Genomic DNA, 13987 nt, shown 5'->3' with positions numbered 1-13987 from the left:
TTTGATAACTGATTAAATTACAATATTTAATTAAAATATTGAACAAATAATATGTTTTTATCTTTAAAAATAATTACCTTTATTTGTGTATTTGGAGAGAAAGAGAAGTATATGAGAGAGAGAGAGAAAATAATGAAACAATTTAGAGATAGCTTAGTTATTAAGTGTGTGTATTTGTACGTGGGCATACGTATTTGTGCGTCGAACAAAAAGAGAATAAATGTGCGTTTTGTGTTAGAACTTGTACGGAAAATATGTTACATGTGTGAAAAGTGAAGTATTTTTTATAGTCAATTTAGAAAATTCACTGAAAAATTTTCCTTAAAATTTCGTACACAAATTAAGTAGTAGCTTAATATATGAAGTGGTAAGACATTTTTATTATCAAACATGCTGAATTCAAAAAATTTTAAATGAATTAATTTTTAGCATTAAATAGAACTATCAAACCCACTCTTAAATTTATTCTAATTAAGACTAATTTATAATTATTATATTTATCTCATATTATTTATTCATATTTGTTAAGTGACGTGGGGATGAAACTAGAGCAGGAGAGTAAAATCTCCATGGAAAATTGTCACCATGAGCCCAAATTACCAGACTTTCCATGGTAAATGAAAATTAGCATCTTTAGACCTTTTACTCCCACCAAAAGGAAAAGGACCAAAAAAGAATTAATAATAATAAAAAGCAGAATGAAAGGAGGAAGTAGATGAAAGCTTAGAGCATAATAAACATACAAAAAATCAGAATAAAAGCCCAAATTTCCATCACAGAAAAGAAAGATCAAACAAACAAACACCCACAGCCATGGAAACCACTACTGAGATTCTTCACAGCAGCAGCAGCAGTAGCATTAGTGACAGCAGTAATAACGATAATGGGCCATGGAGCGCCGAAACAACATGGGCAATCGCTTCCGGGTCTCTAGAAAGCTCCGTCACCTTCGATTCGTCCCACGATTCTCCGGAACAACCCGAGTCCGATTCCCCTCGGAAGTTGCCTCCGCTTATCCTAAACCCTCCCGCACCGGATTCTGGCCCCTGCGAAATTAAGCGTGAGTGAATTATGAATTTCGGTTTTTACGTTTGTTTATGAGATTCAATTTTTTTTTTCTGGAGTGAATTTTTAAAATTGGTAGAATTGGTGAGGATGGTCTTAATTTGATTGTCCGGTTCATTTCTACATTTTTGTATTGCAATTATTAGGGTTTTTGAAGGATTTTTTTTTTTTTTTAAGTTTGATTTGGGAGAATATTAAGTAATCACAAATCAGTGGTAGGCAATTTTGGATATGTCTATGATTATTTGTATGTGTTCTTCTCTTAATTATTAGGATGTTGATCAGTGTTCTGGAAAATGCATTATACTAAATTGCTGAACACACAGTATATTGCACGTGCGCACGTGCAGATTAGCTCCATGAAAGTAATACCTTTTGAGGAAATCCGTTCTTAATGGGAAGTTAATTTTTAAGTATTTTTGATACTCATTGCTTGCTTTCATTTTATGGTTTTACATTTCCACGTGTATTACTACAAAGTTGGATTTTATCGTATAGCAGTTGCTATGGTTTAGTTAAAAACTTTTTGTAAATGGCTTCATTTGGTAATCAATTGTTGGATTAGGGTAGAGAAGAATATCAAGTAACGAGTACTATGAGAATTAAAGGCCTTCAAATATGTGTTAAGGTTCTTATTCTTCTTTGTTTAATGTTTATTTGGTTGTGTAGGAGGTGCTGTTGTGTGACATTTTATTTTTAGGCTTGGTGTGTTTAATCTTGTTGTATGTCAAGCTCAGGGATGGTGTTTCTTTTGTTGCAAACAAGAACTGCAAAGAATTATGAGCCAAATTGATGGACAGGGATAAAAAGGGATTTTACCAATTATCTAATAAAAATCACGTCATAAATTTATATTGTATCATACTGTCATTCTATAGCTGTTGCATGTCATGTGTTTTTCTAGGTGAAAGATAAATTAGGTTTATCTAAAAATGTTTTGATCCTTGACAATCTTGGATGTGCAGTACATTTGTTGCAGAAGTACAATATTCGGCAAATTTATGTTCGAAGTACTGCTCGTGTATATGAAGTGTATTGTGCACAATCTAAGAATAGTGGGAATGAGTACCTCTGTACTGTTCGCTGTAGCATTGCTGAAAGAGATGAACAAGTACTCCAAGCAGTCAATGTTGAAGAACTTTCTAAAGAATGTGTGAAACATGCTGCCGTAGGATTACCTGAAGAGAAATCTTCTGGTGGAGAACATAATGCCCCTTCTGACGATGATTGGGTGGAGGTTAAAGTTGTTTCCTCTCCCACACTTGAGAATGGAACAGGATCTTTGTCAAATGAGACAATTTCCAACACAGAGAGGCACATTCAGGTATAATTTTTTTTTTTTTTTTTCAAATTATGTTCAAAATGACCTATTATTTGCATCTCTTCTTGATTTTCATTTTGCAGTTTTTTTCAGATTGAATTGACTGTTTGTAGATTTTGCTAGTGTTTTAGCCTCCCAGGGGAGGCTGGAAAGTAACAGTTAATTGTTATCTGGTGAAACATAATAATTAACTGTTACTCAAATAAAAGCTATACAAGTATTAAAAGTCCACCTGCAACTGCTTCTTTTTCTGTTCTAGGTGTGTACTTTATTACTCAATGATATATTTGAAAGGCCGTCCTACTGCCAAAAGATTCACATGGATTTACTCTGCCAACAAAGACAATAAGAGTAGAGGGAAAATACGACTCTGGTTTCTTTGATTTAATGCAAAAGTGAAAATGCTCGAGTCTTACAGTACTTGCTGAAATATACGAATTATAAAAGCTTTTTCCTATATGATACTGACCTGGTAATTTAGTTTTGGTTAAAAATTGGGACAGCTGATTGACAGGAGGCACGAGTGTCCAATTATTTCTGATATTGCTTTAACCTTCCTTTCACTGGTATAGTTAATTTTTTTAATGCCATGATTATTTGGAAGTAATCCAAAACTGTATCCTTACTTTATCAATATGTATAAAATGTCATTGTGTGGTTAAGGAAAATACTGTATCAACATTGTATAAATTGTCATTGCATGATTAAGGTTGTGAAGTTGATGCATGTCTGTGATGTTTTTGTACTGGCATGTGAGCTTTTCAGTTGACATAGATGGCCTCTCTTTGTTATTGTCTTTCAGGATTATTATGAGGCTACAGTAGAAATCAGTGACTCGGACCCTTGCACATCTCTTATCATTCGTTTACTGTCACTTCAGAATAAAGGTGTTGTGTACATTGATGAAGTGTACATTTATGCTGAGCTGGTTGATTCAACTGATTCAGAAAGTCTGGCTCCTCAAGTAAATGGTGCAACTGGAAGTTCTTTAATGGCCATGTTTGTCCCAACATTACTTCAGATGTCTAAATCTTGTGTAAGTCCAACTCAAGGTGAACAGCCTTCTGACAAATTGGGAAAGGCCAGTAAAGTGGAAAACTTACCAAAATCAATTGATGTAAATGAAAATCCAGCTTACTTTTACCAAGGTCAAAAGTTCTGTGCTGATCAGCAGTACATAAAATTGCAAGATGTGGGTGGGTCTAATGCAGAATCAGTTAAATCTGTGCTTCCTAATCAGACTGTAAAAGAAGATGAATCTTTTGATCCTGTTGTGAAAAATGAGTCTCCGTGCAGTCGTATTGAGAAAGTTCTGGAGCAGCTTGTGTCTCGAGTGAGCAGAATCGAAGAAGTTTGTTTGAGGTTTGAAGAAAACATGCTTAAGCCCATAAACAGCATGGAGTTGAGGATTCAACAGGTTGAGCAACAGCTAGAATCACTTACCAAGAACTCTCATGATTCTGGATTTCCAACTGGCACTAGGATTTGTGCTCCATCATTTTCATGTGAATCAAATTCCAGCTCATTCCATAATGGTGGGAGTGACTGTCAGCCTTTTAGGGGACCAGAGTTGGAAAGAAAGGAAATACCTTCTGTTGCTTTTGCGAATCCATCTGATGGCTTTGCTAACTCAGTGAATTCCCCACGTTTCCTTCCAAGTCTTGTGGTCACTGTCCCCGAATTTTCTTGCGGTGATGATGAGCAGGATGATGATGTACTGGAATCTGTCAATGAAAATAATGAAGATGATGAAGTGTTAAAGCCATTGAAGGATTCATCTGGGGAAAGAAGGAAAATCGATGATATCTTGGCTGCAGCACTTTCAACATTCTTATCTTCGGCCAGTGATCATCCTTCTAGATGTGAACAAACTTCTATGGTTGCTTCTGATACTGAGATAATTAGCAAAAGGGGGCAAATGGAAAATCTTCAGATTCTTCCAAGCAACGCTCATGAAGCTGCTACCTGTATAACAGTCAGTGAAGAGCCTCCGAAGTATACCCAAATATTAACGGTTACTGCCCCTGAATTCACTTCTGAGGAAAATGGCGGCGAAGAGGATTCAGTGTGTGCCCAGCCTCCTACTACTGAGGCTTCTAGTTTCGCTAGTAAGAAGAGTGAAGATAACAGTGAAGTACCCTTTTGTGATGCTGAAATTGGAGTTTCTGAGGTTACTTCAGACTCATCTGATTTCTTTGGAAACAAGTCAGCATCTGATCTATTATCAATCTCTAATGCTGTTCTGCTTACTGGGCGTGGAGTTCCAAACAACATTCTACCTGGTGATGCCCACTCTGGAGGAGCTCATGTTCAAGATCAATCTTTGCAAGAAAGCACTACCTTCAGTTCATTGAGTTCAACAGCTGATCAAGCCAAAGGGTCTGTGGAAACTGATGTTTGTGAGACTATAAAGGAGACTAATCAAGGGCAACCAAGCACAGTTTCATCACCTACAAAGAAGAATGTCCACTCTTTAGGAGCCGATGTGCAAAACCATTTCTCCAAAGAGGATACTACCAGCAGTCTCTTGGAGAGATGCATCAGTCTGTCTGCTGACAGAGATAAGAACTCTGTACAAAGTGATGTTTGCCAAACTATTGAGAAAACTGGCATTGACTCAGATGAAAGCAAGGATGTTTTGGAAAAGTACTTTGGATGCCATACAAGTGGAGGTTCTCACAAAGAAAGGATTGCTGCTGGTGGTGCACATGGTATTGCTGCTGAAGGGCCTGAAAAATATATGCTGCAAAATGTTTCCAGAACTGGTTCTTTAGTTGATTTTAAATTACCCATCTTAGATGTGCAATTTGCTGCTCATGAAAATTGCAGTACCCAGCCCCCTCTCGAAGCTCTTCTGAGCGATCTGTCAGAATTCAGTTTTGGTGCAAACTCTATTGGTAAAGGTGGTGGTGACCTGGACACAGCAAAGGAAATGGATAACCTTTACAGGGACGATTGTGAAACAATAGATCCGGTAACTAGCAGAAGTCTTTTGGTGGACTTGGGCATTTATGATATAGTTGTCAGTTCAGACGAAGAAAGTGGACATGATGATTACCGTAATACCTGCAATCATCATGAAATGGTTGCAAGTCTCATCTGAGACTGCTCTCTTTGGATACAAAGCGTTTGTGCATATGCTCTATGGGTACCAGTCCTGAACATAGATTTCTTATATGGTAGTTATATGGTAAGCTCAGTATTTGCAACTTTGGCTGAATTTCCTCATCATCTGCCTGTATGAGCTTCATTCTGCCGCAGGAGCATTGTCCAATTGGGCATTAGCTTGTTTATGTTGCCAACTTTCATTGTCAGGATGTAAAGCGTAACTTATTTACTTAAGGTTGGTTAAATATGAACACGAGTTTGATGATCAATATATGGATCCTCCTGGCTTGAAGCGGACAACACTATCTTGGTCTGCAGCAGGTAATTAGAGTTTACCACTTGCTTTTCGGTTTGCACTGGCTTGTTTCTTCATGATCCTTTTATTTGACTGCTGTAGTATTAATAATGCTCACCATATCTTTGGGGTCGTCAACTCAGAGATCTTGATTCTTGCATTGAAAACGATGGTCCTTCTAATGACAGCGAATGCAAAACTGGTCAATGTGTAATTAGTTTGAATAATTTTACTTAAAAATAAATAAATAATCGTGGTTGTATAGAAGAATTTTTATGATGCTGTAATATCAACCTCCGACCCCAACTAACTAAAGCTCAGAAGACACTTGAAATAAGTTTAGATATTATGGGTTGTAATATTAGTAGCCAAGCTGCTGTCATTTGGGGGGAATGCGCAAGTGAAAGGTCACTTTCCACTTGCATTGGAAAAATAAAGTTGCTGTTGTTTTTACCATATTAACTCTTTGGAAGTCAAACCTTATCACATTGTCCACATTTTGCAGTTTTCACAAATGAGAGACATTATTATTATTATGGTTTATGCTGTGATCCAGCATCGTTGGGGAGCTGTGACTGGTTAAGGCACAGACTTTGACAAATCCCCAGCTCTGTTCATTCTCTTGTACAGTTGCAATAATTACTAAAAGCAGTTTAATAAAGAAGACAATTCTCACGATGGAATAATTTGTTTTTGGAACTTGTAGTAGTATTATAGTGATTGTTCTTCTTGTCACTACTCACTAGTACTTGCCAAATAAGGTGAAGCTACTAATGAACGAATTGCATCTTCAGCTTAATAAAGAAAAAATGTGTCACAAAACTCGTACTCCCTCTGTTCCATTTTGATAGTCCTAATTTTTTTTCCACACAATTTAAGAAAAAGTTGGAAAAACAAATTTAGATTGTTATTTTTTCTAAAATACCCTTACATTAAATAGAGTACAACTTTATATTAATTATTCATGGAAACTTGAATTGATGGTTTATGAGAATTTGAATTGATGGTCAAGAAAGAATCAAATCCTCATTTTACATTAAATGGGGTAGGTTATATTCAATAACAATCTATATTAAATAAAGTAGTTTATATTAATAACAACCTACATTGAATGAGAGTATTTTAGAAAAATTAAAAAGAACGAAGAAAAAGTGGACTATAATTTGGGACAGACGAAAAAGGAAACAGGATTATCAAAATGGAACGGAAGAAATAATAATTTTTTTTGAAGTATTGAAGACAAAATTTGAATACTAACAAACTGAACTGTTCCTAAAACAAAAGATTTTGGAAGTGTAGACTGAGCAAGTCTTCCTGTCTCTTGGGGGTGACGAAGCATCCATCCATTCTTTTTGGCCCTTAGGAAAAAACTTGTTTTACTTCAATTCTTGCTTACTGTCCATGTACAGACGGAGCAACGTTTTAAAGACAAAAAGATAAAAGACAAAATGACTGTTTCAGAATTTAATGAGATTAAACCACTGGGCATTTTAGAACTGTTCCTTTGTCCTGTTTCCTTCCTTCATCTTCATATCTGCTATAAAAGTTCTTAATGTTAACAAACAACACCTGGCTGCGCTGCCAATTAATTTACACTACTGTTCCAAGCCCTGGCATCTAAAACAACAGTTAAAAAGGGGGCACTAAGTTACAAAATATGTCAATTATAGAGAAGGCTCCCTGAATCAATCCAAAAATCCCAAAAGCCTCCTTTTTCCACACATCAGAATCTACAAAAATCAGTGCACCCCACCACCATGAAAACAAAATTGAGGCACTTAGCCACCATTCCCCCCACTATTGTTCCATTGGTCCCCTTGAGGCCCTTAAAAATTAGTAACTTGTATATATGATAGGACATCAACAGTTGAGGTGTCTAATCGTCTCAAATGGTTAGGCAACCATAATTATTCAAGGTTGAAGTAGTACAATTTTGCACTAATTATGTCAAGGTTTGTGAGTACACATTTTGATAAAAAAAAAAATAAAAATTATGAACTCAAATTAATTGAGACCTCAATTTGGTGATACCATCAAATATTGGGTATATATATATATATACTTTTGACAACCGTTGGACCCCATCCCATGTACAATTATATCATACATGAACAAGAAGACATCTTTTTGTGTCACTTTTCAGCAGTTCACATTGTCCCTAACAAGCATGATATATATACTCTTTTGACATGGTCAATAACCAACCATAATGGCAGGTAGGGAGAGAGCAAAAAAAAAAAACAAAAAAAAAAAAAAGAAAGAGAGAAAGATAAACACAATAAAATAAGTATTATTTTCCAGTTTCCACTGGTATTGAACTACTATGGCGATTATTCAAATGAGAGATTAAGAAATGGGATCTTTGATTTGGGCGCCACTTAAGAGTTCAGAGAGAGAGATGATATATAGTCTTAGTTAAAACTTTGCTGTCCTTGTCTTTTATATGATTAAATGGAACTAGACCAGAACATAAAATCATATTTTTCAGAAATATCATCAGTATATACAGATGTCTTGATAGAGATCTAAGAGGTTAGGGATTCCCCCACTTGTGTAGTAGACTCTAATAATTGGTCCACTTCCCAACTTTGTCTTGGTGCAACCCTCTCATGGATTGGTGCATACTCCTGCAAAAAGAATAGGCAAATCAATCAAAGCAAAGCTAATAACAAAATGGTTCCCTACTTTTTTCTGCAAATCTTACTGGTCATAGCTCTCCAATAATTTATCAACCAACATCATATACAACAGGATATTCTTGTACTTAATGTAGATATATTATTGTTTTTATTTAACTGTGATTCATATAAAATACCTCCATTTTCTTCATCAACTCCTCTGCTGTGTCAGCTAAAGCCATTATATGTCTTGCTGAATCTGCTATGAAACCTTCCTCCACACCCTTGTCAAACAATGCAAGCAAGCCATCATAGTAGCCATCAACATTTAACAACCCCACCTGTCCAAACCATCTTTCCTTTTTTGATCATTTGGGTGAGGAATACAGGAAGCAAAATAGAAAACCCTTTTTCTAGATTTGGAGAACAAACTGCTCAAAATCAATACCAATATTCTATGACATAAAGAAAATGATCTCACTGGCTTTTCATGAATTCCCAACTGAGCCCAAGTAATCATCTCCAAGAATTCTTCCATGGTTCCATAACCTCCTAAACAATTGTGAAACAAAAGTTGAGAATGATGAGGGTACATAGTATTTCTGTATTCAGCAGAAAAAAAAAGTGAGGAAAAGGGTGTTTTATTCCTAAGGAAACGAACCTGGAAGTGCAATGAAAGCATCAGCATGCTTTTCCATTTCTGATTTTCTTTGGTGCATGTCTGCAACTATTTTTAGCTCTCCATACGTTTTCCCTGATATCTGCAATTAGCATATTCCACATTAGAAACCCTTTGCCGAGCTAGCTCGGCTCAATGTGTAAAAGGACAAATGCTATTTATCACAGGCAAACATCACTGTTTTGCATAATAACTGTTACTGTTGATGAATATAGCAGTCCATCTATGAAGTTTCAGAATGACAACAATGAATGAAATCAAGAAAGTACCTCATGCGGCAGTAGAGCTCTAGGAATTATTCTATAAAGACAAAAAGAGAAAAGAAATGATTGAAATGGCATTTGATCAAAACCTATGTAGCAAGAAAATGATCAATCATCATTTTGAAAGACATACCCGAGAACATGACAACCTCCTTCATATACTGTTTTTGAGACTAATCCCATCAAGCCTACACTTCCTCCACCATAAACAAGATCAATCTTTCTGTTTACCTGAAAATGAAAGGTCATCATAAAACCATGCAACAAGTAACACCACATATGTACACAAGCCAGTTAATTTAAGCAGGTAAGAAAATGCTTTATTCTTATGATCAGTTCATATTAGCTATCTCATCGTACTTTGAACATTACCAGTTCTTTTCCAAGCTGAAGAGCTGCATCACTGAAAGATGATTTGTAACCTGCTCTACTACCACAAAAAACACAGATTCTATTGAACTTTTTCTTTACAGCCTCATTTGCTGACGATGTCCCTTCATCTCCTTTCATTCTCTCTTCCAATAATAATTATTTAAAGGCAGATAAAGGAAAGGAAACGAAAGAAAGCAACAGAGAGTGAGCTGGGAAAAAGATGAATGATAAGTTAAATGCTTATGAGAGATGCAGAAGAGATGCGGAAGAAAACGCAGCTTCCTTTGATACTAACGCTTTCTTTATTCTCAACACACCCTTTTGTCTCTAAAAGCAAGTACCCTATAGTGTTGGAGGAGAGCCCAACAGGTGTGAAGGCCACTAGCCCATCACCTATTATCTTTCACCATCCATCTCCACTTTTCATTTTCTTTTTCTTCACATATATATAAAAATATTTATGGACGTCGTCTCTTCTTCCATCTCTTTCTTGTAAATATTTCTCTCACACAAGCACATAGTCACATACCAACGAGCACACACACATGAAGATAATTATTTTGGAAATAATTTGTTGAAATCTAGAGAGAAGCCCATATCTATTCTCTTCCCCTTTATGTCCATCTCACTAATTACTTTGCTTTTATCAGTTACTTGTCTTCTCTTTGTCTGTCTGTCTGTCTCTCTCCCTCTCTCCCTCTTCCCACACTCCTAGTAGTATAGTACGTATGTACATTTGTATGAACATGTAGTCCGTCCATATTCAGTGCTCTAGAAGGCTTTCCAAGCCAAATAATATGGTTGGTTAATTTAGTTGATATGAATATTTGAACGTGTTTCTTGAGGTGAGAGAATTCGAGTTATGTATTTAAGATTTAAGGTTTGATGATTTTGGAGAGATTCTAATTTAACATTAGGGTATCAAAACTTAGTTGAACAAATGGAATCAAATTTCTTTCTTTTTTTTTTTTTGGTAAGAGAAAATTAGGTGAAGAGGAGGTTCATCCCCATTTTTAAATCAAGGTATACCATTAATGTAGTAAGCAGTTTATAGTGATTATTACACATCGGTTTCAGCTGAAAGTATTGGATAATTTACGGTGCCATTGGAGTATTACAATAATCCTATAATTGGTTCAAACACTCCAACGATCTAGTAGCTAGATTATCCAAATATCTTTGTACCTTTAAAAAATAATGTTCATAGTATGCAAGATAACATGGAAGTAAAGACATAGTTAGACGATGATTTTGGGAATGGATAATTTGTCTTAGTATCTTAATTTATTGTGACAATGTCATCAAAATAATACACTAGTATAGGGATTGACCAGGAATGTGAAACTCTTGCAAAAACCAAAAGTTTACAACCGAGCTCTTCTAAGAACTTTTCTCATCTATTTTGGATTGTAGCAGAGAAAACAATTCCATTGGAATGGTTTTAATGAGGTTTTCTACAACTTATGAGAATGTGGAAAGTGAAAAGAAGTTTCGGAAAAGTGCATGACCAAATGCTAGAACCCAAAATTTTGACAATCTCAATGAAGAATAGGGTAGTTGAATTGTTCAAGTAGAAGTGAATAAGTAAGAAGTGGAAATTCTGTCCATAAGAGAAAATATGAGCAAAAGCCTAATGACAGGTATCGAGTCTGTGTAATTAATAAAAATATAAATTTGCGTACAAGGGTGAGTAAAGTCGTTTCCTTAGGAATTAGGGGAAATTCATTTCTTTTCAAGTGAAAATTAACTGAGGGAGTTTGAAAATTGAAATTAAACTAAACAAACAACTTAAATAAGAATTGGCAAATAGAAGCGAATTAAAATTAAATCAATAAATACGCAAGTTCTAGCCAGGAAATAACTTGGGAGGTAGTTCATACAACTGCTCATCGATGCAAGAATTATTTCATGTATTCGTTAATAAACAGGTTATAGTTGTCAAACACGCAATAACAACTAGTTTTTTCTTACTATTTCGATAGTTAAGGTATACCCATTAACTACTTTTCTCAAAAAACAATCCTAAGTACACCCGTAAAATTTATTTTTTTTTAATTACATTAGAAACTAGAAAAAACCCTATTCTAATCAATAAACATACTATCAGGGTTTATTTAAATTAAATCATATGTTTCTCTGACATGAAACCAATCATGCTAGTCGCCACTAATTTAAAATAATTAAACAATTACGGATTTAACTATCCTAACTGACATTAGTTTGTTAGATTGAATTAAATATTGAACCCTGATATTCAAATAATAAAACAACCATAAGAATTAAATCAGAAAACATATAAATACTACAAATAAAAGAAACTAATAAAAATATTTAGATCTCACAGTTGTACCTGAATCAAATCCTTCGTTTCCCTTTGACTAGAATAAAAAAATTAGTTGCCTTCTATTGTAAACAATTCGCAAAATTTCATTAAAGAAAATTGCATAAACGTTTGACAAAAGAAGAAAACTAAAGAAAAGTAAATTCCAAGAGAAAAGCCAAGCGGCTGTCGTTCTCTTTTCAAAGCAAAGAGTCACGACCCAATTGTTTTCTCCTTCTGAAGTACTAGTCAAGCGAAAGACCAGCCGTCTCTAAAAACCAATCTTTTTTCCTACTTTTAAGCTATCAATAATAAAGTAAATTCGTAAGTGGAAAAGGAAACTATAAACGATATTATCTTTGTTTCCTAAAAAGAACTCTATTACAAAAACAGGAATCTTTTTAGCCAACGTCTGCTTAGGTTTGTTTCGAATTAGAAAACCTACACTCGCATGCAAATTCCGAATCTCCTGGACTTGACAGTAAAACTGACTGCGCTCACACGGAATAGGTTAAGAATCTCCGTTAAATCGGTTTTCACTCTTTTTCTTGCCATATTTTTAAAATTAGCACCAGTTGTCAAATATAAGTAGAATCCATCCAATGATGCAATATTTGGCCAAAATCAAGGGAAAATATTCATAAATTTAATAGCAATTCGCACCCTATCACCTAAAATCCCTAAATCTTGTAGAAATAATCTAACTTCAGGCGGGTTCTTTTATTTCTTTCTCCCTGGTTGAGGTATTCAAAAAGTGGAGCAAATTGATATGTAATCCTCTAAAGCTGGACTGCCACTTCTGTTAAGAAGGAAAAGATAGTCCAAGTGCATTTTATTCATTCTTCATGATATGCGAAATTACAAATTTTCCTTCCAAATGAATGAACAATAAATTCATTTATCCTCTAGAAAAGTATTTCTAATCTTAAATTGCTATGGAAAATGCATACCCTAGTAGGGATTGAGGCTTCTGTAATTATCAATCTCAAATTTACCATACAATGTGTCTACTAATACAACAAAAACACGTACTCAAACTCAAACAATAAATGTATGCTATGTAGATATTAGTAGAACAATAGCATGGAGAACCATACCTAATTGTTATACTCAAAAAAAAAAAAAAAAAAACTATGTGCCCACAATCAATTCCATCCATCCAATATCAACTTGATTTCATTTGGGCCATCAACCATGTTCGGCAATTGCTGCAATTTTAGGCAGTCTTGTCCCTTCTATTACGAAGTGATTTAAAAAAAAAAAAAGCTAATTACACGCTGTTCCAATTAATTGTGACCGTTTTTTTCACAATGCCTATACTATGAAGAATTAAAAGAAAAAAAAAAGCACTCGATTGTTGTTGGTTGTTCTAAGCCAACCTTGCATGTGTGTGTGTATTTATTTATATTTTGTGGAAATAGGGATGTCATGAAATCAATGGATACAATAAATTCGCTTGCCTCTATGCCTAGGAACTAGATTGTATACTACGAGCGAGGTAAAGTGGCAGTAACCAAATTTTCTTTCGTTGGATTTCTCTTTCGAAAATGTGATAAAAATTTGAAAATATTGATGACTTACATGCAAAAGAACTTGAGAAATTAGTTCCTTAAAAGTATATGAGGAATTTGTTGTACGAGTGTACAATGTAAAAGTGCACAATCTATGAGATTTTATAAGATGTAAGTACACACTTGTTATAAATTGGCATTTGCATAATCAAGTCACACCTTTTCTTTTGGTAAGTTAAAATTTATCCTCAAGTAGTAAAATGTACATTACAATCACTACAATAGAACTGATTCACTAGCTGGTATCAAGTTACACATACATAAATATAAGCAATTCAACTACCCAAAACTAAGACTCCATTTGGATTAGTTGTTTTTGAAAGTATTTTTGAAATATTTTATTATAACAGTGTATATGAAAAACTTTTACTATAG

The 13987-nt window shown here is 34.7% G+C and overlaps 2 protein-coding genes across 3 annotated transcripts; one reads left to right on the top strand and one right to left on the bottom strand.

Moving 5' to 3' along the window:
• The first annotated feature begins 684 nt into the window (after positions 1 to 684).
• LOC113732264 (uncharacterized) lies at positions 685 to 5829 on the top strand. The gene is made up of 3 exons (XM_027257946.2): positions 685 to 1060; positions 2031 to 2389; positions 3189 to 5829. The coding sequence occupies exons 1-3, from the start codon at positions 814 to 816 to the stop codon at positions 5487 to 5489; spliced, it is 2907 nt and encodes a 968-aa protein (XP_027113747.1). The 5' UTR covers positions 685 to 813; the 3' UTR covers positions 5490 to 5829.
• Positions 5830 to 8247: 2418 nt separating this feature from the next.
• Positions 8248 to 10076, bottom strand: LOC113728752 (cytokinin riboside 5'-monophosphate phosphoribohydrolase LOG1-like). 2 transcript variants are annotated; one of them, XM_072081441.1, is made up of 7 exons: positions 9710 to 10076; positions 9483 to 9580; positions 9356 to 9386; positions 9069 to 9168; positions 8889 to 8959; positions 8605 to 8748; positions 8248 to 8416 (listed from the first exon to the last, which is right to left on the bottom strand). In XM_072081441.1, exons 1-7 carry the CDS (start codon positions 9857 to 9859, stop codon positions 8315 to 8317), a joined length of 696 nt encoding a protein of 231 aa, XP_071937542.1. In that variant the 5' UTR covers positions 9860 to 10076; the 3' UTR covers positions 8248 to 8314. The 2 variants fall into 2 exon arrangements, with proteins under 2 accessions (XP_071937542.1, XP_027108917.2); XM_027253116.2 differs by having other exon boundaries at positions 9722 to 10074.
• Between the last annotated feature and the right edge of the window lie 3911 nt (positions 10077 to 13987).

The sequence above is a fragment of the Coffea arabica genome, chromosome 2e (assembly GCF_036785885.1).
Source record: "Coffea arabica cultivar ET-39 chromosome 2e, Coffea Arabica ET-39 HiFi, whole genome shotgun sequence".
In the NCBI taxonomy this organism is placed as follows: Eukaryota; Viridiplantae; Streptophyta; class Magnoliopsida; order Gentianales; family Rubiaceae; genus Coffea; species Coffea arabica.
Note: the sequence above shows the minus strand (reverse complement) of the source record. Positions and strands in the feature narration are given on the sequence as shown.